The sequence below is a fragment of the Odocoileus virginianus genome, chromosome 16, assembly GCF_023699985.2.
Source record: "Odocoileus virginianus isolate 20LAN1187 ecotype Illinois chromosome 16, Ovbor_1.2, whole genome shotgun sequence".
Lineage (NCBI taxonomy): Eukaryota > Metazoa > Chordata > Mammalia > Artiodactyla > Cervidae > Odocoileus > Odocoileus virginianus.
Window position 1 is genome coordinate 49623933 of NC_069689.1, and position 25762 is coordinate 49649694.

The 25762-nt window shown below is 38.7% G+C and overlaps 1 protein-coding gene across 3 annotated transcripts in view; it reads right to left on the bottom strand.

Moving 5' to 3' along the window:
* Positions 1–5146: 5146 nt before the first annotated feature.
* The window catches only part of MCTP2 (multiple C2 and transmembrane domain containing 2), a 260480-nt gene continuing 239864 nt past the window's right edge, over positions 5147–25762 (bottom strand). For all 3 annotated transcript variants that reach the window (XM_070478182.1, XM_070478183.1, XM_070478184.1), the window contains 3 exons: positions 15346–15455; positions 8651–8748; positions 5147–6479 (listed from right to left, as the gene is read on the bottom strand). In XM_070478182.1, the coding sequence (XP_070334283.1) occupies positions 6411–6479; positions 8651–8748; positions 15346–15455 (277 nt within the window). In that variant the 3' untranslated portion in view covers positions 5147–6410. The remainder of the gene's footprint in view (positions 6480–8650; positions 8749–15345; positions 15456–25762) is intronic.

Genomic DNA, 25762 nt, shown 5'->3' on the forward strand with positions numbered 1-25762 from the left:
TATGATCAATTCAGAGATTTCATATGCATGTGTGTATATTTATACATACTACATATGTATGCTTGCAGACTGTTTTCACTTATATAAATAGTGCTACTATGGATATTCTCAGGCATGTCTTTTATTAACAGGCACATATCTACTGGTTGTATACCTAAGAGGAAAACTGGGGGAAAGGCCACAGGGTATGCATACAGTTAGCTTTGATAGATACTGCCAAATGGTTTTCCAAAGTGGTTGTACCAGTTTACTTTTCCATCCACCAGCAAGTATGAGAATTTTTTTCACATTCTTAACAACACTTAATATTGACTTTTCCATTTTAGTTATTCTGACTATGTGCACTTGTATCATTTTGTGATTTCAATTTGCATTTGTCTAATAACTGATGATGTTGAGCACCTCTCTATATATTTGCTGGCCATTTAGATAGGCTCATTTATACAGTGCCTGTTCGAGCCTCTTGCCCATTTTTCTACTGGGTTATCTGCCTTTTCATTATAGATCTTTATGTGCTCTGGACAAGAATCCTTTGTCAGATTACAGGTAGAGTTTGCATATATTCTCCCACTTTGTGGCTTATCTTTACACTCAATCATATTTTTTGAGGAAAAGATAATTGTAATGATCAACAGTCTAACAGTATTTTCCCTTTATGATTAGCATCTCATCTCCAGTTGAAGAAATTTTTGCATATCACATAGGTGTGAAAATATTTTCCTACATCTTTTTCTGAAATCTTTATTTTGCCATCCACTTTTGGATCTGCAAACTCATATGGAATTGATTCTTATAAATTGTATAAGGAAGAGATCAAGATTCATTTTGTCCACATGGATGCTAAAATGACCCAGTATCATTTTTCAAAAAGGTCTTTTCCCTATGCACTGCAAATATGTTACCTTTGACATAAATTAAGTCACAGGTTACCAAATATGTGTGGATCTACTCCTCGTCTTTTCAACTTTGACCCATTTGTCTACCTTTGTGCCAATACCACATTGTCTTAGTTACAATAGCTTTGTAATACATCTGGACATCTGCTAGAGTTATTACCTGTAAGATTGCTTTGACTATTCTTGAACTCTCACATTTCTATATACATTTTGTAGTCAGTGAATTAATTCCTGCAAAAAAATCTTCTAATTTTTATCAGGCTTATGTTCAATCTAATCTATTGACATCTTAATATATTGAACTTTTAATCCATAAATCCCTTCATTTGTTTATCTTCCACCTCTCATTAATTTTTTTTTTCAGTGTAAAGGCCTATATATCTTGCATAATTTTACATTTATGTACATAAGGGATTTTGGTCATTTTCTATTCTTGTATCATCTTGTGTTTGGGGATGACGAGTATATCGGCCTCATAAAATGTGTAGAAAAGTGTAATCTTTTTTGTTATTTTCTAAAACAGTTTGCAGAAGATTGGTGGTATTTTTTTTAAACAAGTATTTAGAAGAATATCATAGTTGCTTTTTAAAAATTATTAAATGGGCTATTACATCTAAACCACTTAGAAAGTATCTGGCATTTGATAAGTGCTATAAAATGTTAACAATTCTGATGTGTTTGACCATCCATTTTTCCCCATGTAAATCATTACATTAAAATGCCAGAACAGAATGGCAGGTTTTATACAAGGAGACCGATATAAAGAGGTAATGTGCTTTAAGCCATACTTTAGAAGTCACCCTTGACTTGTATTCAATTATCAATTGACTACTCATAATATTTTCAGAGAATATTCTATTTCAATTTTTCAGCCATTCTTTTGCTATAAAAGTTAGATTAATACTACATAAAGGAGAGGTGGGTTTTGACAGAACATAATTTTAAATTATGAATATAGTCAACTTCAGGGCTTCCCAGGCTCAATGGCGAAGAACCCTCCTGCCAACGCCGGAGATGCATGGTTTGATCATGGGTCTGGAAGATGCCCTGGAGAAGGAAAGGGCAACCCACTCCAGTATTCTTGGCTGGGAAATCCCATGGACAGAAGAGCCTGGGGGGCTACCGTCCATGGGGTCACAAAGGAGTCGGACACAACTTAACAACTAAGCAACAACATGATCAACTTCATCTCATACTCAAGAGGAATTTTTTATAGCTGATGCATATACACTGAGTTCATGACACATGCAATTTTTTTCTTAATACGGTTTTCCTGTAGACCTTCTTTCATTCCCAATCTCTGCTCTCTCTCTCTTTCTTGCAGTGAAACTTTCAGAGTTACCTCCATCCAGTCTCCGTGTCCAGACATCCACACATGTCAACCACTATCTGGTGTTTCCTCTTACTACTCCACTGAAATGACTCATTGCCAAGTTCCTCTCAACTGCCACATCATTTTAAGCTCATTATTCTGTCCTCAATCTACAGGAGCTCAGTGGTATTCAGCACTATGGACCACACCTGCTTTCTGGAAACATGCTCCCACCTTATATTCAATGGCAATGTGCTCACTGCTTACCTATTTAATTTTATTCTATTTACAGTCTTTGCTAACTAATCTATAGATAAAGATTATATATATATGTATATATATGACTATGAGTGTTGAGTTCAATCTCTTGAAGCATGTAACTTCGTTTTCTGTGACTGTTGGTCCTTAAGTGTACCTAAAGTACAGAACATTTCTTCTTTTAGCTCCATATTCATGTATCCAGTCACCTCTTAGACATTCCCATTTGGAGGCTTCTCAAGCATCTCAAATTCAACACTATCTAACACTGGGCTCCTGCAGTTACTTCCCTGGCTGCTCTTATAATTCTTTCTTGCTCAAAGGCAAGCCCATCTTCTTAGATCCAGAGACAAGTGGACTGAGCACTATCGTTGATCTACCTCCTCTCTCCCTCACCCCATAGTTAAGAAACTGTGAAGTCCTGCTCACTTTAATCCCGTAACTTCTCTCCAATTTCACTGATATATTTTTCTTTTTCTGGTACTGTTATTTGAAAGTCCAGCCTACCATCAGCTTATCCACAGCCCTGCAACTGGCTCGTCTCTGGACATTCATAATTACTAATATACCCACTGCAGCCAGAATGCTCTTTTTAAAAGTTGACTCTGAGAATGTAATGCCATGATCCTGCTTAAAAATATCTGTTTAATGTCTGGCTCTACTAAGGGAATGTTCTCTGTTTCATTCAAGTGTATCATCAGCATTCAATATGTTTGTTCAATGATAAAAGAATCAAAAACTGAGCTTAGAAGAGAACCAAGAGAGCTTTGATTCATCTACAAATAAACATTTTCCATTGACATGGAGGTAAGGACTTCTCCAAATATAAGACATTGCTTAATTTAAAAGCTTATAATTAACACAGCCAGAGTTTATAAATAATGTCATAATCTAAGCTGTGCACTTAATGCAAGAAATTATTTCCTGGGATAGACCACTCTCATTTATCCAGCTCAGCCCTCTGAGAATCACACATGAAAGGGCAGAGAAAGAACAGGTCTCTATAACCTGATCTGTTAATCATGTATTTTCTAAGTGTCTATTAGGTGCCAGGTAGGATGGGCTACCAAGAAGAGGAAGGCGGGAGTTAATTATGGTAATTATGAGTCATGGCAGAATACAGCAGATGCCAGAAACATGTAAGATGAGGGGGTGTGAACAAGAACAGTGGACTCCAACACAGCCAAGAAACTAATAATAAAGCATATGTGGGCAGGGGACTTTTGAATGTTTTGAAGGCAGGCAGAATTAATCTGGGTAGAAACTGGGGAGAAAGCATTTCAAGGGAAAATCATAGTCTGAATGAAGAGTGACCTGGTGTAAAGTAATTGTCACAGTTACCTTGACTTGGGAGAGGTTAGAGAGGCCTCAGATTGAGCAGAGGCTTGGGTGGTTGTGATCAGAAATGGATAAGATGACTTTCCAACACTGGATCTACCAGATTGCACAGGTTGGGAGACAGGAAAAAGGCATGAGGACTGAAAAAGAAAAAGAGGCCAAGGAAGATGCCCTGGAGAAGGAAATGGCAACCCACTCCAGTATACTTGCCTGGAAAATCCCATGGACAGAGGAGCCCGGAGAAGGGGTCCACGGGCTTGCAAAAGAGTCGAATACAACTTAGACCTCAACAACAAGGGGCCTCCCAACCTTAAGATGCCTGTGCCAGTAAGGGAAATAACAAAGCTAGTAGGAAGTTGTGGAGTTCGGGGTCCTGAACACAGGAATAATGCTAAATTCCTGACCTGCTGAGGAAGAGATGCCTGTAAGACATCCAGGCTGGGTAGGGGATGGGCTTGAGAAGAGAACCAGGAGAGTTTGTTCCGGCTTTCAACATTCCTACTAAATTATGTTTAATTATCACATGACAAGACCATACCCCATAAATCTTATCTACAAAGCATCCCCAAATCTTTCATATGGCATTTGACAACTTGTATGAATCTTAACATTTCACTTGCAGATAACATTCATTTTTAACATCCCATGACTACTTACTCAATTAACAATTGTTTTCCATACAAAGTTATTAAAGGTTGATTCTGTCCTTGCTTTTGCATCTCAGCTGCTATTTGTGTCCTAAACTCAATGCTGAAAATTCCAATCGGACTACAGAAGAAATAAGCCTAACTAATGACGCCTTCTTTTCGGGCGAATTATTTCATTTTGAGTTTCTATAGAAAAGAGCAACAATAAAGTATTGGTTCCACTTGTGAATAAATAAGGGGTTATTTTGCTGCTGAAAGTTTTCATTCAAATGACTGATCAGATCTCACGTGTCTGTTTAAAAATGTCTGACTTAGGTCATTACAAAATGACAGACTGTGATAAACTGGATGGTAGTTGGGAGTGAGACAATGAGGCATTGTTTACACAGAAGATTGAGTAACTGGTTTAACAAAAGAGGTTCTTGGGTATCTATTGTATGTACAACTCAGAGATTTACTGGAGCTTTTATAATTTCTGCAAGGTTCTTTTTCAGCCAGCTTCATTAACTTGAAGTAAATCAAATCATGCAGAAATCTGGCTCAGCGAGAAAGCAACCCAGGAAGATAGAATATGAAGAAAAACAGACACAGGATGATAAGGTTTAGACTCTTTGGCATTTTTCATAAACATTTTGTTTGAAGATTATTAAATTACAACCCAGAGAGAGAGAGAAAAAAAAAAAACCCAGTAAAACTCACTATTGAATCAGATCTTTTTACTTCAATTTTTCTTTACAATACATACATATATATATATATATATACATATAAAACTGCACATACAAAGTATGTGTCAACAAAATATGGTTTTTACAACTTAAATATAATTTGAACAGAAAGATATTTGCATACATTTTATATATGCACAAAAATTGGGATATTTACTTGGAGGAGGTTACAGTGAAATGGGACAGTATGGTATACTCAAAAAGACTTTGGGGATTGTACCTTTCTAGGAATAGGGTTCTGAGATACATGTTTTTATTATGTGTAGCTTATTTTGCTTAGGAACAAAAGAGCCATGTGGATTGTTACAGCATTTTTACTTTCTTAAAAGTGCAGGCAAGTGAAGGGATTATGACATTCAGATAAGCAGCCACATTCATTGGCCCCTTGCTCCTCAGTCTTTCTAAATACTCTCAGAATTCACTCATTCACCCCCTCCCCCTCTTTCTCAAGCTATACTACTGAGATTATATTTGGGAAATTAGCAAAAAGTAACATCAGAAGAAATGGCTATTTGAAGCACCCAAATATTTTCACTGAGTCCTTCACGTTTTGGGTGAATGTTCTCTCAGAACATTCTAGAGCATCCATTGCCAGCAATGGACCAGGAGGCAGGCTGGCATCCAGCACCAAGCAGCTTACTGAAATTTTACATCTAGGTCTTTAGTTGTTATGGCTGAAAGATCCCCAAAGAACTGGGATGATCCAGGTAATAATTAAAAAAAAAATCTATTTATAATATACATTATTTGGGTAGATGGTGGCTATCAAGGACTTGTTAACTCAGAGGGGGAAACAAAAAAAAACAATCATCTGAAAGGAGGGTGAGGGTGCAAGTGAACGTCACTGAATCTTGATGCGAAACTGTCAGAGATGCGAAAACACGTTCAAAGTCACGCTGGCATCTAAGTGGCCTCCTGGCTGTTCTCAAGGAGGGTGCTGAGACCCCTGGACGCTTGCTTTAATGTCCTGTTGGAAGAAGGGATGTTGGTCTTTTACAGTCTATGGAGTGTTTTCTTTCGCTGGGCTGACTCCAGACGCAAGTCGATCACCCCTGCACACGGATGCGCCCATGGGCACGTGCATCTATGCCGTGAAGACGGGAGGGTAAAGACAGGGCTCCACACGGCATGCATCTCAGAAAGACACCACGGCTGCCACCGAACGACAGAGAACCCGGTCTCATCCGTCCAACAGGCCATCGGCTGCTGGCGTCCAAAGTCAGCGTGTGTCCTAGAGCGCGTTGCGCTTCTTCCGAACGGGGCTCTGGCTACTGCCCGGCTTCAACTCCGCATACTGCACCTGTGAAAACAGACAGACGTGGCGCTGGCGGTTAGGTAACCCTAGCTCACCACAGTGTGTTAATGGCTCCCCGAGGACACGGCACGGCAAAGGCAGGAAGGTTCAAAGGTAATGAATCATTTTCTAAACACAGGAACATGGAGGGATTAATTGCAGGAAGGATTTGAAGAGTCATGCATCATTTCTTGAAACCAAAATATTAAAAGCAGATTTTTCTAATGAGATGCATGGGTTTCTACCTGCTCTCGGGGCACTGCTAGATTTCAGTTGTGTGTGTGCCCGTGTTTGACCAGGAAAGAGCTTAATAATGGCCCTTTGGGAATGTTTATCTTAGTATATGATACAGCAACTTACTACGAATTATTCATTTCGAAGTATCTAAAATCTTGGGGGAAAAAAACTTCTGCCAATTATATCCATTTCTTTTGCCAGAGAGGGAAAGAATGTTGAAATGGATACCAGCCCCAGACTAATAAAGATTTCTCTTCAAAATGGATTTCATTTACTGTATAATGGCTAAAACATCTGCGACAAACACGAGCACGTGGGGAGTCCCCAGTGGCAAACTGCCTATTGTGTTATTACCAAGTGTTCTTGGAGATACACGCAGATCTCACTAGCTTCCTGGGCATCTCTCTCGAATGCTCTTTTGTTGCATCCTCAGTCTTCATGCCAGCGCCAACTGGATGACCTCGCTGAGGGTTGGTCCCCAAACTGTGCACAGACAGTCCTTAGGGGGGCCTTGCTGGGAATTTCCTTTCTTCAAGGATGCAGGCACAAATGCACATTGTGACTCAAGTGATGGTACGTTGCAATCACATTGCTTTGGTGCGTGGGCTTGGATAGGCTGACTGTGGAATGGCTTTGTGCAAAGTATTGTATTACAGACCACATGTGCTCACTATTTTGAGTATTTGTGCCAAATTCCCCAGGGACATCCTACCCCATCACATAAGCTGAGCTACACTTGGTGGAAAGCAGATATGTGAAAAAGGCACGCTTCCCTTAGAGCTGTTTTGTGAAGGTCCCCAAGGGGATGATATGCCTGTCAATCTTCAAGGCAAAACAAACAGAGGCCAAGTTACTATTTTACAGTCCTATAATGCAATGTTAACCAGTAAATTCATATTAATAGAATATATTTTAATAGATAATTATATCATTAAATGAAGGCTAAAGGAAAAAAAGCAACACAGGGTCTATTTTAATCTCTAGGATTCAGAATGAAGGGGAAAGAAGCACCTGTCAACCCTACATCTCTGCACTCCACCCAGAGGTGCTGGGAAATGAATTACGGTACACTGGCCTGAGGATGAAATTAATGTTTGATTTGGGATTCTCTCACATAATTGCGTCTTTGATCGTCCTGATGATGTTTCATGCCACTGTCTCCCCAACTATCTATTCTATGACCTGTTCTCCTTTAGAGAGATCTTTACCTTTGCCTGCCCTCCCCTCCTCTGGGTTTACACCAGCCTGATCAGCGGGGGCCTGAATTAGGCTGCTCTAAACTTTCTGGTGCTATTGCCTTGCTTAATCTCTACGTATCCACAGAAACGGGACACTGCTGGACTAAGGGACCGTTACCTGTGAGTAATACTTCTGATTAATCTCAAATGATCGCACGCCATCTCTGCCTTTATGTGCATTAGAGTAAGTGGGAGCTGTCCTCAGAATCTCTTAAGTCTTCAGACAGAAGGGGAGAGGGGGGAGGCCCGGGAGATAATCGGGGCAAACAAGGATCAAAAGAATAATCCTCTTGTCCCCTACTTCCTGGAGAACGCCTGCCATCGGGAAGAGGAGGAAAATGGGCAGGCCTCCCCCCGGCTCTGGATTTCCTGTGTTCCCACTTGCTGAGCCTATCTGACCCTCTTTGGGGAGGCAAGCAGTCAGAAAAAGGACAAACCTCTCTGCACTGCAGCCTCGCAGCGTGAGTTCCAGATCATTCTTAAGTAGTCTTTTTCAGGATAATTTTCCCCCATCATCTCATGCTTTGGACAAAGGTTTTGATGGCCACCTCTCTGCCAGCCAGGCCTCTTGAAGGATTTCTGATTCATTATCTCAGTGACTCACACAAGCACAGCCCCCTGCCCCTCTGGCTCGGGGGTTGGTGGGGGCAGGCCAGACTTTGGGGTTGGGGCCCCGGTTGGTGGTGACCATTCATTACGTACCTTTTGAACATCAGATGGTACCCTGGAGAGGAAGTCCAGAAGCTCATTATTGTCGATGGCATAGGGGTTTCGAAGCTTCTTAGTGAATTTGTTTATGCCTGGAAAACAGACATACCAGGAGATCTTTTTGTCTGTTGATCTCTCTCTCCATTTGTCTACCCATCTTTAAAAACTCACCTGACTGGGGGAGGAGAAGCATTCACAAGTAAAAATTAGTGTGAAAATAATCACTGGATCTCAAGTCATGTACCCGTTGCTGTCATGTGGAATCATTCAGAAATGTCTTTTCTTGGAGGGAGAAAGGGGGGGATCGTTGGAGAGGGGCTGTGCCTTCCTCAGCTGTGAAAATCCTATTAGAGTCCCAGCAGCAGGGTGGCAGAAACACACACTAAAACTGTGGATCTCATTGGTTTTTTTGGACGACGCTGATTAACAGCCTCCTCGCCTAGGAAAACGAATGTCCCAGATGGGAAAAGGCCTTCATTAGCCCAAACAAGTCTCTGCTTGGGAGCTGAGGACCAAAGGCAGCAGTGGAGCTGGAGGGTGGGAGCTTTTTTTTTTTTGTTGTTGTTGTTAAAAAGAACCCGCAAGAAATCTATCTCCCCCCTTCCAACTCATTTTCACAGGTTTTCCTTCTCTCGCTGCAGAACAGAACTTGAATGTTGGTCGTACTTTGATGCTGCAGAAAACTGTGAAAAGTTATTATTGGAAAATTATCTTACTCTGGTTGCTAGCTTAATTTATGGACTACAGCGCTGGTGTGTGGGTTTGGCTAGGCCATGGAGTCGTGCTGATTCAGGACATCGGTAATTAGAAGGGGGTGAGACATTTAAATCACCGACTCAATGGACATGAGTTTGGGTAAACCCCGGGAGTTGGTGATGGACAGGGAGGCCTGGTGTGCTGCGGTCCATGGGGTCGCAAGGAGTCGGACACGACTGAGCGACTGAACTGAGACGATTAAGCTGGCCTTGGTAGGGGCACATGGGCGCGTCCAGGACAAGCTCTGCCCAGAGTTCCCTCCCCAGAGGGAGGCACCTCTCCACCACCTTGGTCTTCTATTCTGTTCCTCAGAGCTCTTTCGAGGGGCAGGGCTGTGACTAAATAGCCAGAGCTCACAAACTGTGATCTGTTCACCAAATGTCAACTGCATTTCGTGCTTTGTTCTAGAAGCAGAAAGACAAGGTGGCCTCCTGAAGTCTGGCTACAGAGCGCTTGCTTATCAAGGACCATAACTAGGTCCTCGTCAACCCCCACAATGCTGAGTGCTCACTGTGTGTTCTCCCAGTAGCGCTGATGCCCAAGTCAAGGTAAGATGTACCTATTCAACAGTCCACAACACAGAAAAGGTTTGATGTTTTTCTTCTTTCATTAAATATTACTTCGCTTTCATCTAAGAACTGGACTTTCTGCGTGCCACTATACCTGACACAATGCCAAAGTCCTGGTGGTTTCTTTAAGAGGGTCAGATTTACATCTACTTGGCAAATGGAAGCCAGACATGTTCCTAAGTCAAGGGTGGCTTGTTGACTGGGCTGGGGAAGACTTCCTGCAAATAACCCCCTTTTTCTCAAGTCAAAGCCTCTCTGTGCCTTCCCTTTTTCTCTGCCCCCACAGCCAGCTTCATGTTTCTAGCTAAAATTTCCCCCACTGTTCCTTTAAAACACTCTCCACTGTGTTATTCTAAAGACATTTAATTGTAGCATGGGCTTCTTGGCAAAAGAAAACAGACAAGGCAAAATGACGAAGGGAGACAAAGACGTATTGAGAAGAGATATATCTTCTATTGTTAATTATATATAGTGTGAGCATCTGGAGTCTTTACAATGAACAGCCAGGCAGGGATAATATCACTGCTGATCAAAACACTGCATTCTTAGTCCCTGAGAAGATTATAAACCTGCCCAGTAGCTCAAATGCACCAACAAGGGCAGAAGGAAGTCCACAAAGCACTTCGACAGTCTCTGTTTGAAAAACTTCATTAGGCTGAAAATTATACGGAACTCAGACTGCATGCTACAAAACCACACCTTATCTTTTTAAGGTGTCACAGGCTCAAATGTCAGTAATTCTACCGTATTGTCTACTGTGTGAAAGTGAGTGTCAGCACGGCAGCAGAGATCACTTGGTCATCTCTGAAGAGCAACGGGGCAAGTAAGAAGGGTGTGGGGAAAGACGTAGCTGGGTCTCAGTCTGGCTTCACCGTGTATTATTAGCTGCGTGGTTTCATACACTTTACTTAATCTGTGTCTTAGATTTCTTATATTAAATTTTGAATAATAGAGGCCTGCCTTACATAGCTCCATGGGTTGAAAGGAGAATCACAAAGCATTCTAAAATCTGGAGTTTCACCACAAGGAAGAGGGCTACCATCATTACGGTATATGTCAATAAGCCACGAAAATAAAGAAGGTGGTGATGGCAGAGTATTTACACTGGCAGCATGCTATCACACACCCAGTTTGGAAGTTGTGTCTTTCTCCTGTAGCAGGTACCTTTAGATTCTTTTACTCTAAACAATACAAATAGAGCATATATGCTGTGAATTTTTATTCTGTTTTCTTTTAGACAAAGAAAGTGGAATTTAAATCCAGGGATTAACATGTGGGAAAAACATTATCATTTAATGATCATAGAATAGATCAGTAGATTGGAAAGATCCCTCCAGTTTAAAAAAAAAAAAAAAAAAAAAAGGAGAATGAGAGGAAGAACTGCATGGCTGCTTTGCACATGTGGTCAGCAGGGAATAACCTCGGGAACTGAGTCACATACAACCTTGTATGAGTGGCCGGCATGTGACCTGACTGCAGCATGCCGGTGGGGGTGGGGGGGTGAGGTGGGGCAGAGGGTCCCTGCATGCTCCTCTGTCAGACTCTCAGAGTCTTACATGTAAGATCATTGTGCTATCAAATGGAGACACAGAGTTAAATAAGTCATAATTTCTTTTAAGATGCTCAAAATCTGGCTTGGGGAGTTCTTAATCTACATGAGGAAACCTGAAGTGGCTCAGATCAGAACTGAAAACTATATTTAGAGCATCTATGATGAAGAACAGAATGGAAGGAATATGGGAAACCTTCCAAAAGATACAGAAAACCTACATGGGATCTAATCCTCAAAGGTGCCTTGCCTTCTAGAAATACATACAACAAATAAATTACTGAAATTCAGTACCGAAAATTTACAGTTTCCTAGAGAAAATTCTAGATATCCCTCTAAAACTACTTTTAATTTTCAAAAACTATACTGCCAAATAAGAGAGGTGGCAGGCTCAAAAAAACGCCATCTATGAGATCATAGGTATTAAACTTGCAGACTTATCCACTCATAAAATATTTGCAAAGTACTCATGAAAGATCTATTACCTTTGTGTACCTTCACTAGGAATTACATGGGAAAGAGGACAGAAAGTATCTTGCCCTTTAAAACCTTACAGTGAAGTTGGTGAATCAAGGAATATATCCCATGGTCACCATGAAATTAGGCTATTTTCATAGGTTTATGTTAAATAATTGTGCTACTTAAGAAATATTTATATAAAAATATTATTTGGATGTAAAGAATGCAGAAATAGAGTGGAATATGTATGTAACTCTGGAGGAACATAGAGTTAAATAATTTTGTTCCAAAAGGTTAAAAACAGTGAACAAAAATTTTGAAGATTTTTATCTACCAATTTTAGGGCTCAGTGAAAATGAGTAAGTAACTTAGAATAAGAAAGTCTTTCTTTTTTTGTAATCCTTCAACTGTGCATTTAAAACATGAATCATATTCAAAGAGTAAAAGATCTTGCCTCATATTAAGTGGGCTGCTCACAATGAATGTCAAAATAAATACAAACTTGTATATTATATAATATAGGTACATTCAACATATTTGTGATCACACTATACATGGATACAAAATATCCTTATTAAAAACATAATGTAATATCACAATATAGGCTTCCTTGGTGGCTCAGAGTTAAAGAATCTGTCTGCCAATCCAGGAGACGCTAGTTTGATCCCTGGGTCAGGAAGATCCCCTGGAGAAGGGAATGGTTAGTTACCAACTCTAGTATTCTTGCCTGGGAAATCCCAAGGACAGAGGAGCCAGGCAGGCTACAGTCCATGGGGTTGCAAAAGAGTCAGACACATAACTTATTGACTAAACAACAAAAATCATAATGTAAATGTATCATAAAAATACATCATAATGTAATATAATTTAATATCATCATATAATCATTTTCCCCCAAAACATAATTTTTACTGTGTACCTTGGGTAAATTTACCATAATGTGCTTAAATCATTTCTCTACTATTGAACATTTTTGATTATTTTAAATTAATTTACTACTACAAACAGTTTGACAATGAACATAATTTTTTTTTTCATTTCCATCCTGAAAAAAATAAAGAAATAGCCTTCTGAGCCTTAATAAGATTAAAGGGAACAACAGAAATTCAAGACGTATAAAGTTTCCTTCTACACGCTAAATTCTCTGCCAAGAATATGATCATGTAAGAGATGTGCAAAGGAAAGCCCTGGGTCTGTGCTAGCTAATAACTAACTTGTCTTGCAAAATAATAAGTCCTAATAGGAGGGCAGAATATATTCCATGATAGTACAGCAGGTTTTAGATAATGAGAAGAGGCAAGAGATGATGTGATGGTCACGGCTTTTGACTACATTATCTACGGTAAACTCAACAATAAACTATAAACCTCTGTCTAGAATCTAAAACTAATGAATGAGACAATATAAAGCTCAAAGGATTACTTTCAGTCCAGGAGAGCATCACAAACTTCATGCTATTTCATAATTTCATCCATAAGCTGAACAATAAATAGAACAATGTCTCATTAAATAGATGCAAGAAGTTGATGTTGAAAGCTGTCAAGAACTTGGAGGATAAAACTAGAGGTCAAAGGGGTTAGGAGTAAATTGAAAGAGGGACTGGAATCCCGAAATGGACAACCTAAGGAAGAAATACAATATAGTCTTCTTCTAGGGTGAGGTGCAGGAAAGCATTCTCTACCAGAAGGATGAAGAAATAATGGGCAATGGTGTTTACCAAGCTGACCATCATCTTAAAGACCATCGTCTTACATCATCTTAAAAATGAGGAAAACACTGGCCAAATGACTGTAATTTTGGATCGAATTCTCATTAGGGACAGATCAAAAAGAGTTTCAAGATCTTTATTTTAAATGTGGAGAGTAAATGGACTGAGAAACTAGTACCAAAAAAAAAGCAAGAAAGAATGAGATTATTCAGTCTATACAGATAACATTCAGTGTATGAGTATTCAAGAAAAATGCTTCTTATAAAATACATATTCCTTCTTAATCAATGGGCCCCTGAAAAGCTCCATGTTCCCTTTCCTAAGGGTCAAATATGGGCCAATGTGCTAAAACAGAGGAACGAAAACTAAGCATGGATATGAGATCTTTCTCAAATAGTGAGCATCGCCTAGTATTAAAATGGAACCCTGAAGAGGAAGTTAGAAAATCTTTTCCTTTTCTTGGGCTTGTTACAAAGGAGAGAAACTTTATGTGATAGAATTTTCACTCACAGAGAATTTTCATTCACAGAGAATGAAGGGATTATGCTCTATTTCTGAAATGTTATGAGTTATTCTATTTTTCCTGTGACTTTTCCCATTTCTGCATGTCCAGGTTTGGCCTTTCTCATCAGCAGGATTCTACCTTTGTGGGTTCTCTTTGGAAATGGTCTATCTACAATTAGTGGTTTTAGAAATATTTTATAGCTCCCCCTCACCCCAGCATTTCAGGCTTTCAGCTTTTGCTTAAAGAGGAATGCACCTCAACACACGTATCTGTAGCTTCCCTGAACCTTTTCACACCTGCAGATCCCTAGAGATGACTATGGTTAAGAACTGAGAAGTGGTCACAGGAGCCAAGCCATGGAAAACCAGAAGTGAGAGATTCTTCCAGAAGAGGGGTAACTACTTAGTTAATTAACTGCAATGCACTCTCCTTATATTAACCCAGTGCCCATTCAGCAACAGACACAAATATCCACAAAGCTGCTTGCAATTTTTCCAGTTTCCAAGCTTGAGTAGTAAGTCAAGTCCTGAAATTTATTTCCAGCGTGCCATTTTTGTTTCTACTCTTTAAAAAGCAGCTGAACTTTATATAGGCTTACCATTTCCCCTGGTAAATAATACCTTTCCCTTTCCTGTGAGGCACTGGTTAGGTGGTTACTGTGGGCCACTCCCTTTCACCTCACTGCTTCTGGTTTTAAATATTGGGTTAGGTTATTTTTTTCCCTTCCAGGGGAGATGAAATGTCAGGAGCAGCCTAGCAGTGGCTAGATCTACTTTTATATAACACACAGGGCAAGATGCAGGTGTTTGCTCTTTGAATAACAGCGTTTCCTGAAAGTTACTGGGCCACACCAGTATATTATTCAGGAGTATTTATGACTCTAGAAGCCCAAAGGGAAATAGCATGCACAATCACATTTTTATTTGATTGCAATTATGCAAGAGGCCTATAAGTATCTATGCTGACCGTTCATGCCACTGGCCTTTTCAGGGAGGTCCTGGAAGTTTTTGACCCCCAAATGCTTTTCTTAATCTCGTTTAATTGCCAACAAAAGCACATTTAAAGTTTATAGCTGCACTTAAAAATGAGTAATTGGTTCTTACCTGGAATTGATTGCTAGCAAAAGGACCGTGCCAAACTTACCCCAGATTAAAATGATGTACCGGAGTGGAATGAAATACAATGTGATGGTGGCAACTGCCAGTATCAAACAGGCCAGGAATGAAAGGAATGGGACCGTCCAGTTAAATGTGCTGTAGACAAACCACATACATGTCATTTTCTCTGATGGTAAAGAAAAGCAGTAGATTCATTTTGCCATGTTTTTATTTCTCAGTTATACACATGAAAAAAAGGTCTATTGGAGAAGTTGCTTCTCAAAACTGGGATATAAAAGTCTGCCAGAATGATTGGACACTGGAAAACGGTTTTGAGGTGAAGGTCACAGTCCAATTGCCATTCAGCTCATCTGGATCTTGGTGACTCTGCCTTCCTGGAACCGACAGTACTTAAGAGAAAACTCTGACTCTCAAAAGTGATTAAACATTGCAATATTGTCATGTGGCTCTGTGAACGCAGAGCTTCAAAATGAAAGGTGAGTTAGGTCACTTCAAAGTCAATATTTCTCTCTCAATTAACACATGCTTGCCAGTAAATATTTAGAGACGGGAGGCTATTACTACAGTGCTCTTGTGTTTTTCTAATAACTTATATTTAGAATTTCCAGACTCGTTGACTCCAGAAGGGTAATGATGCCCTGAAATGGGCTACGGAGCTTCTGGCTATAAACCATCACACCACCAACCCACCGATAACACAGGGAACGTTGCCGCATATCATTTTCATGGGACCCTGGCTCCTTTTGTCCTGTCTATTGCCTGTTTTGACTTGAGATCTAGAATATGAGATGTGGGACTGAATGTACTGTGGAAATCCTTGCAGAATCCTAGAAAGTAGTCATTAAATGCAGTGCCTTGATGAGAGCTCATGAGTGTCTAGAGTATTCTTCCAGGCATCTTCACTTAATATGTCTATTGACCCTTTGCCCTGGGCTAGGAATAAAAGAGATGAAAGATTTATTTCTGTTGTCTTTTTTTTGGGGGGGGGCATATCAGGGGATTTGGGCATAGCAGCTTATAATAGTTATTGGGCACTTAGTAGGTGCCACTGTCCTAAGATATATATATACACAGAGAGAGAGATTGTAATGCTTAACAATAATTCTTTCAAGTATGGATTATCTCCCTCTTACAGATGAGCAAATCGAGGCTGAAGTAAGGGTTTGGGGATTAACATATACAAAATACTATAAATAAAACAAGGAAACAAAGACTTACTATATAGCACAGTATATAGCACACTATATACTCAGTATATTAACCTATAATGGAAAAGAATCTGAAAAAATCCATATATATACAGACATATATATGCATGCATAACATTGTAAATTAACTATACTCAATAAAAAATAGAAAAATATAGGAGAAATCAACTCACGCCTCAATCTCTTGTTAAAGATTGCCTATGGGGAGATACAATACTACATATGCATGTGTGTGTGTTTGCTATCTCATGTCTTTAAATTATAAGCAAGGTTGAACACATTTTAAAATGATTGTTGGTCATTTTGATTCTCAGTGATATTCAGCTTATATCCTTGCCAGGGGCAACTATTTAAGAAAGTACTTAAGAAAATTTACAAGCAAACTGGCATGGATTTGAGTTCAGGCTCTATCTCTGAAAAGCTGAGAAAGACAGGAAAGTCTTTCAATCTGAACAATAACTTCTTCTCCACAGAATGGGAATAATAATACCCACAGCATAGAGTTTTGCTAGAATTAAACGGGAACTGGCATTTAAAATACTTAGCTCTTCATGTACATTACCGTATGTAAAACAGACAGCTAGTGGGCAGTTGCGGTGTAATGCAGGGAGCTCAGCCCCAGCACTCTGTGATAATCTAGAGGGTGCGATGAGGTCGGGGGTAGGAGGGAGGTCCAAGGGAGGGGACATAAGTGTACCTATGGCTGATTCACGTTGTTGTGTAGCAGAAACCAACACAACACTGTAAACTGATTATCCTCCAATTAAAAACAAGTTTTAAAAAAATAGCTCTGGTAACACATGAAAGATAGCTTAGTATTCAAATAAAATTTTTACCTTAAGTTTATAAAAAAATAGTTAACTCTATTTCTTGCATATTTTAACCACAAACAAAGAAGTTGCTACTTATCTGTTTTCCCTAGAACTTTGTTGCTGGATATTTTCCTCAAATAAAATCTCTTTGGAAACTTAAGAAATCAGTTCTTTGTCATATTTATTGCAAACACTTTCAGTTTGTTACCTTGTCTTTTAAAAAACCTTGTTTATAGTTTTTAAAGATAAAAATTATAGATTTTATACTACCAAGCTCATCAAAACTTTTGCATATATGTAGGTTCATTCCTGACTATTCTCTTCCATAGTAGAACTTCTTAGGAGGCAACTTCACAATCCTTGTGAAAATGTTATGGAATCCATAATTGCCCCTTTATGCCAGGGCAAGAAATTTAAAATATCTTTGCACGAGGATGCAGAGATGGTACATTAATGTCTGATGCAGTATGATTTGTAAGTAGTTAAAAAAGAAAATAGCCTCAGTATTAAATAATATCTAAATAAAATCATAGACAAATAGTTTTAGTACCTTGAAAAAAAAAAAAAAGGGAAAGTTACCACTAAACTGACTTAAAAATAAGAAAACAATAGAGTGTAAAAGATAAAGTATTGCAAGAATTCTGGAGGTTACCAACTTCCAAAGTCAATTTCACTCTAATAATTTCTGCCAGATATTAAAATTTTGAACTTCTATATCTGTTAACTGCATGGGGGGGCAGAAGATAACATGTAGCCTAGGGTTTCCACAAAATAAGATTCAAGTAGAAGAACACTGCATAAAACTTATATATTCAAGGTAAGGATGAATTGAGAGAGACAAGTAGAAAGACAGAGTGGAAAAGGATGAAAAGAAGGGAAAACAAATCTACCACATACAAATAGATGCAAAGAATTCTCTGTGTCATGATGCTGGTACCAGGATTTATCATCCAAGTTTATACTACCAGTATACTTTAAAAAAACCTCAGCAAAAATTTAATTAAAAAAAGAGATTCCAGGTTGAATCACCCCAAAGTGACTACAGCAGTAATCTTCTCTAAGGAAATGCATTATCAACCCATATATCTGAGTATACTCACACACACACACACATGGAATGTGAGCTCATAGTTAAAGCAGTAAAATATAAATGGATACGTAGCATCATGAGTAAGTGAGTAAAAGCTATCAGAAGTAATAGCAAAACCCCAAACTGAAGACCTCACATACTGAAAGCAAACATAACACATTAAATAATAATGCTTAATACCTTAGAAGTCATAAAACAAAGGCTTAAAAATACGGTCAAGGATGAGATTGTAAAAAATAACCAAGAAGATTTGAAAACAAAGCAAGTAAAACTTTAAAAAGAAACACAGTGATTAAAGTTAAGACCTATGTGTATGGAAATACAAAAAACCTCGAATAGCCAAAGTAATCTTGAGAAAGAAGAATGGAACTGGAGGAATCAACCTGCCTGACTTCAGGCTCTACTACGAAGCCACAGTCATCAAGACAGTATGGTACTGGCACAAAGACAGAAATATAGATCAATGGAACAAAATAGAAAACCCAGAGATAAATCCATGCACCTATGGACACCTTATCTTTGACAAAGGAGGCAAGAATATACAATGGAGAAAAGACAATCTCTTTAACAAGTGGTGCTGGGAAAACTGGTCAACCACTTGTAAAAGAATGAAACTAGAACACCATACACAAAAATAAACTCAAAATGGGTTAAAGATCTAAATGTAAGACCAGAAACTATAAAACTCCTAGAGGAGAACATAGGTAAAACACTCTCCAACATAAATCACAGCAGGATCCTCTATGACCCACCTCCCAGAATATTGGAAATAAAAGCAAAAATAAACAAATGGGACCTAATGAAACTGAAAAGCTTTTGCACAACAAAGGAAACTATAAGCAAGGTGAAAAGACAGCCCTCAGATGGGGAGAAAATAATAGCAAACGAAGCAACAGACAAAGGATTAATCTCAAAAATATACAAGCAACTCCTCCAGCTCAACTCCAGAAAAATAAATGACCCAATCAAAAAATGGGCCAAAGAACTAAACAGACATTTCTCCAAAGAAGACATACAGATGGCTAACAAACACATGAAAAGATGCTCAACATCACTCATTATCAGAGAAATGCAAATCAAAACCACAACGAGGTACCATTACACACCAGTCAGGATAGCTGCTATCCAAAAGTCTACAAGCAATAAATGCTGGAGAGGGTGTGGAGAAAAAGGAACCCTCTTACACTGTTGGTGGGAATGCAAACTAGTACAACCGCTATGGAAAACAGTGTGGAGATTTCTTAAAAAACTGGAAATAGAACTGCCATATGACCCAGCAATCCCACTTCTGGGCATACACACCGAGGAAACCAGATCTGAAAGAGACACGTGCACCCCAATGTTCATCGCAGCACTGTTTATAATAGCCAGGACATGGAAGCAACCTAGATGCCCATCAGCAGATGAATGGATAAGGAAGCTGTGGTACATATACACCATGGAATATTACTCAGCCATTAAAAAGAATTCATTTGAATCAGTTCTAGTGAGATGGATGAAACTGGAGCCCATTATACAGAGTGAAGTAAGCCAGAAAGATAAAGACCATTACAGTATACTAACACATATATATGGAATTTAGAAAGATGGTACTGATAACCCTATATGCGAAACAGAAAAAGAGACACAGATGTACAGAACAGACTTTTGGACTCTGTGGGAGAAGGCGAGGGTGAGATGTTTCGAGAGAACAGCATTGAAACATGTATATTATCTAGGGTGAAACAGATCACCAGCCCAGGCTGGATGCATGAGACAAGTGCTCAGGCCTGGTGCACTGGGAAGACCCAGAAGGATTGGGTAGAGAGGGAGGCGGGAGGGGGGATCAGGATGGGGAATACATGTAAATCCATGGCTGATTCATGTCAATGTATGACAAAAACCACTACAATAAAGTAATTAGCCTCCAACTAATACAAATAAATGGAAAAAAAAAATAAAGTTAAGACCTCCATGCATGGATTAAACAGGATTTTAAATACCACAGAAAATAGAGTTGTGCAGGACAGCCCAAAAAGGACTTAAAAGGCATCACAAAGAGTAGAAAGATAGATGTCAAAAAGGAGAGATACAGAACATAGACTAAGAGGGCTCCTGAACTGACTGGGAAGATGCTAAAGGTAATAGTGAATATCAGACTGCGGAATGGCAAAAAGGTGCTCAGTTAGGTCTCTATTTTCTGACCATAAAACAATACAGTTAAAAGCCAGGAGCAAAAAGATAGGTGGAAAACCTTCATATACTTGGAAATTAAGCAATATACTTCACGTCAAGGAACAAATAAAAACAGTAATTAGAAAACAAGTTTTTACTAAATGTGAATTAATAATGAATATCAGTGCCAAAATGTTTGGCATAGAGCTAAGCACCTAGGAAAGTGTAGGCACTGTAAATGCTTATGTTAGGAAAACAGACTGAAAATAAATGATCGAACAATCCATCTTAAAAAGTTAAAATAAGAATAGTAAATTAATCTCAAAGAAAGTAGAAGGAAGAAAGTAATAAAGATAAGAGTGGCAATTAATGGAAAAGAAAACAGGCAACAGGGAGATTAACAAAGGGAATGACAGTTCTTGTTAAAGAATAATATAATTGATAAACGACTGTCAAGAAGAAGGGAAAACACAATTTTAAACATAAAGAAGTGGACAATGCTAGATTCTACCGTCATTGACGATAAGAGGATTTTTTTTTATATAAACAACTTTATGTCAAAAAGTAGAAAATTTAAAATGGACACACTCTTAGAAAATGATACACAAACAGATATGAGAAGAAACAGAATAGCTGAACAGACCTATATATACCAAAGAAACTGAATATTTGATTAAAATTTTTCCTGAAAGAAAACTTCAGACCCAGAGACTTAACCAGAAAATTCTATAAAATCTTAAAGGAAGTAATGACACAAGGTTTACACAAACTTCAGATAATGAGAGAGAATACTGCCCACTTATTGTATGAGTAGAGAATAACCTTCACACTATAAGAAATTTTCAGGAACTATATATCCAATCTCACTGATGATTAAAGCTGCAAAAATTTTAAGTAAAAAAATTGTAAATAAAATCCCAGCATATATAAGAGACTGGATAACATGATGAAGCTGCTTTCATTACAGAAATGTAAGATTGGCTTAATATTTGAAAACCAACAATAATAATGCACATTAACAAAAATAGAAGAACACAAAAACAACCAAAAGATGATCTCAATGAACATAAACAAAAGTTTGACAAAACTCAACCTACATTCATGATAAAAACATCTCAGCAAAATAGGAATAAACAGTAAATTCCTGAAGCTTATAAAGCATCTTTACAAAAAACAACATCACTAAGAGCAAAATGTTGAAAGCTTTCTCTCTGAAAAAGACAAGAGTATGAGAAAAGAATGTTTGCTAATACCACTTCTGTTCAACATTGTATTGGTGTTACTAGCCAAGACATGGAAGCAACCCAGATGCCCATCAGCAGACGAATGGATGAGGAAGCTGTGGTACATATACACCATGGAATATTACTCAGCCATTAAAAAGAATTCATTTGAATCAGTTCTAATGAGATGGATGAAACTGGAGCCCATTATACAGAGCCAAGTAAGCCAGAAAGATAAAGACCATTACAGTATACTAATACATATATATGGACTTTAGAAAGATGGTAATGATAACCCTATATGCAAAACAGAAAAAGAGACTCAGATGTATAGAACAGACTTGTGGACTCTGGGAGAAGGCGAGGGTGGGATGTTTCAAGAGAACAACATTGAAACATGTATATTATCTAGGGTGAAACAGATCACCAGCCCAGGTTGGGTGCATGAGACAAGTGCTTGGGCCTGGTGCACTGGGAAGACCCAGAGGGATCGGGTGGAGAGGGAGGTGGGAGGGGGGACTGGGATGGGGAATACATGTAAATCCATGGCTAATTCATTTCAATGTATGACAAAAACTACTGTAATGATGTAAAGTAATTAGCCTCCAACTAATAAAAATAAATGGAAAAAAAAATAAAAAAATTAAAAAAAAAAGCAAGAAAACAAAGTAAAATGTATAAGGACTGAAAAATAAGAAAGAAAAAAAAATATTCCTAGACAATATGTTTATATAATACAACACCCAGAATAATAATCTTCATATAAAAATTAAGATAACTAAGTTTATCAAGGTTGATAGATACAAAGTCAATGTTGGAAAACAAATTTCACTTTTCTATCCTGTAACAAACAGGTAGATATAAAACCTGAAAAAAAGAGGCCATTTAAAATAACTGAAACATATCAAGTACTTCAGACTATATCTCACAAAAATGTGTCAAATATTTATATATAAAACTCTTAAAGTAATATTAAGATAAATTAAAGATAACCCAAATAGATGAAAGAATATGTTACACTCATATATTAAAAATAAATTTTATCAAGATGTTAATTTTTCCCAATTAATGCAATCATTATAAAGATCTCATTGATCATTTGCTCATGTGCAAGTATGGTGTGTCATATATATTTATCTACTGGATGCTAAAAATGAAGTTATGTACCAGACACATTTGCACACACCATGTCAGATTTGCCCTGCCAACATCCAAGTCAGTGAAGTCATGTATTTTTTTCCTAAGCAACCGACAGTTTTAGTAGTAAAATGCTTAAATGTTTCACAGGTTTTAAAAAGCTTAATACACAGAGGAAGAAAGTGAAAGAAATTTTACCAATATTCATAATCATGAAAATTTTTAAGTGATTACTACAGGCCATCCACTAGTTTAAACACATTACAGGCACTAATTCATCTAATTCTTCCAGAAATGTTATGAATAGCAATTACTGGTATGCCCATTCTACAGATGAGAACTTGAGTCAGGAGAGGTAGTAACTGGCCACAAATCACTTCCAGTCTAAGTGACAGAAATGGGATTTGAATCCAGAGAGTTGCTTCAAGAGCCTACACTTGGACTTCCCTAGTGGTGCAGTGGATAATCCCCCTGCCAATGCTGGGGACATGGGTTCAATTCCTGGTCTGAGAAGATTCCACATGCCATGGAGCGACTAAGCCCTTGTATAATTACAACGCCTTTGCACAATTACTAATCCTGTGCTCTCGGGCCTGAGAGCCCCAACTACTGAAGTCTGCATGTCTAGAACCTGTGCTTCACAAAAGAAGCCACCACAATGAGAATCCCACGTACCACAATGAAGGGTAGCCTCTGCTCACTGCAACTAGAGAAAGGCTGAACAAGGCACTGAAGATCAGCACAGCCATAAATAAATATTGTAAAAAAGAACCTACACTCACTGCTTGTATAGTAGACATTTCAGAGAATATAAGAAGGTCACTTTACTCATTTAATCCACTCAATATTCCTGCTTATAATACTGAGGACTTAATTCAAAGATATTATATACTGGCTTTGCTGTTGAGTCGCTAAGTCATGTCCGACTCTTTGTGATCCCCTGGACCACAATACACCAGGCTCCCCTGTCTTTCAAGGAGTTTGGACAAATTCTCAGAAGTTTTTTCTTCCAGAGTTTGCTCAAATTCATGTCCATTGAGTCAGTGATGCTATGTAACCATCTCATTCTCTGCCACTCCTTTTTCCTTTTGCTTTCATTCTTTCCCAGCATCAGGGTCTTTTCCAGTGAGTCAACTTTTTGCATCAGGTGGCCAAAGTACTGGAGCTTCAGCTTCAGCATCAGTCCTTCCAATGAATACTCAGGGTTGATTTCTGTTTGGATGGACTAGTTTTATCTCCCTGCTGTCCAAGGACTCTCAAGAGTTTTCTCCAACATCACAGCTCAAAAGCTTCAGTGCTGAGCCTTCTTTATGGTCCCACTCTCACATCCATACATGACTCCTGGAAACACCATAGCTTTGACTATATGGATCTCTGTCTGCAAAGTGATGTCTTGGCTTCTCAATACACTGTCTAGGTTGTCATAGCTTTCCTTCCAAGGAGCAAGCATCTTTTAATGTCATGGTTTCAGTCACTGTCTGCAGAGATTCTAGAGTCCAGGAAATAAAATTTTTCATGGCTTCCCCCTTTTCTCCTTCTATTGGTCATAAAGTTATGGGACCAGATGCCATGATCTTAGCTTTTTCAGTGTTGAGTAGCACTATATAGTTTGATGTGATCCACACAGTCAAAGGCTTTGGCATAATCAATAAAGCAGAAGTAGATGTTTTTCTGGAATTCTCTTGCTTTTTCTATGATCCAACAGATGTTGGCAATTTGATCTCTGGTTCCTCTGCCTTTTCTAAATCCAGCTTGAATGTCTGGAAGTTTACATACTGTTGAAGCTTGGCTTGGAGAACTTTGAAACACAGAAAATATCTACTTCTGCTTTATTGATTACACCAAAGCCTTTGACTGTGTGGATCATAACAAACTGTTGAAAATTCTTAAAGATGTGGGAATACCAGACCACCTGACCTGCCTCCTGAGAAATCTATATGCAGGTCAAGAAGCAACAGTTAGAACTGGACATGGAACAACAGACTGGTTCCATATTGGCAAAGGAGTATGACAAGGCTGTATATTGTCACCTTGCTTATTTAACTTATATAGAGAGTACCTCATGCAAAATGCCGGGCTGGATGAAGCACAAGCTGGAATCAAGACTGCTGGGAGAAATATCAATAACCTCAGATATGCAGATGACACCACCCTTATGGCAGAAAGTGAAGAAGAATTAAAGAGTCTCTTGATGAAAGTGAAAGAGGAGAGTTAAAAAGTTGGCTTAAAACTCAACATTCAGAAAATGAAGATCATGACCTCCAGTCCCATCACTTCATAGCAAATAGACAGGGAAACAATGGAAACAGAGACTTTATTTTTGGGGGCTTCAGAATTACTGCAGATGGTGACTGGAGCCATGAAATTAAAAGATGCTTGCTCCTTGGAAGAAAAGCTATGACCAACCTAGACAGCATATTAAAAAGCAGAGACATTACTTTGCCAACAAAAGTCCATCTAGTCAAAGCTATGGTTTTTCTAGTAGTTATGTAGGCATGTGACAGTTGGACTATAAAGAAAGCTGAGCACTGAAGAATTGATGCTTTTGAACTGTGGTGTGGCGAAGACTCTTGAGAGTCCCTTGGACTGCAAGGAGATCCAACCAGTCCATCCTAAAGGAAATCAGTCCTGGATATTCATTGGAAGGACTGATGCTGAAGCTGAAACTCCAATACTTCGGCCACCTGATGCAAAGAACTGACTCATTGGAAAAGACCCTGATGCTGGGAAAGATTGAAGGCAGAAGGACAAGGGGACGATAGAGGATGAGATGGCTGGATGGCATCACCGACTCAATGGACATGAGTTTGAGCAAACT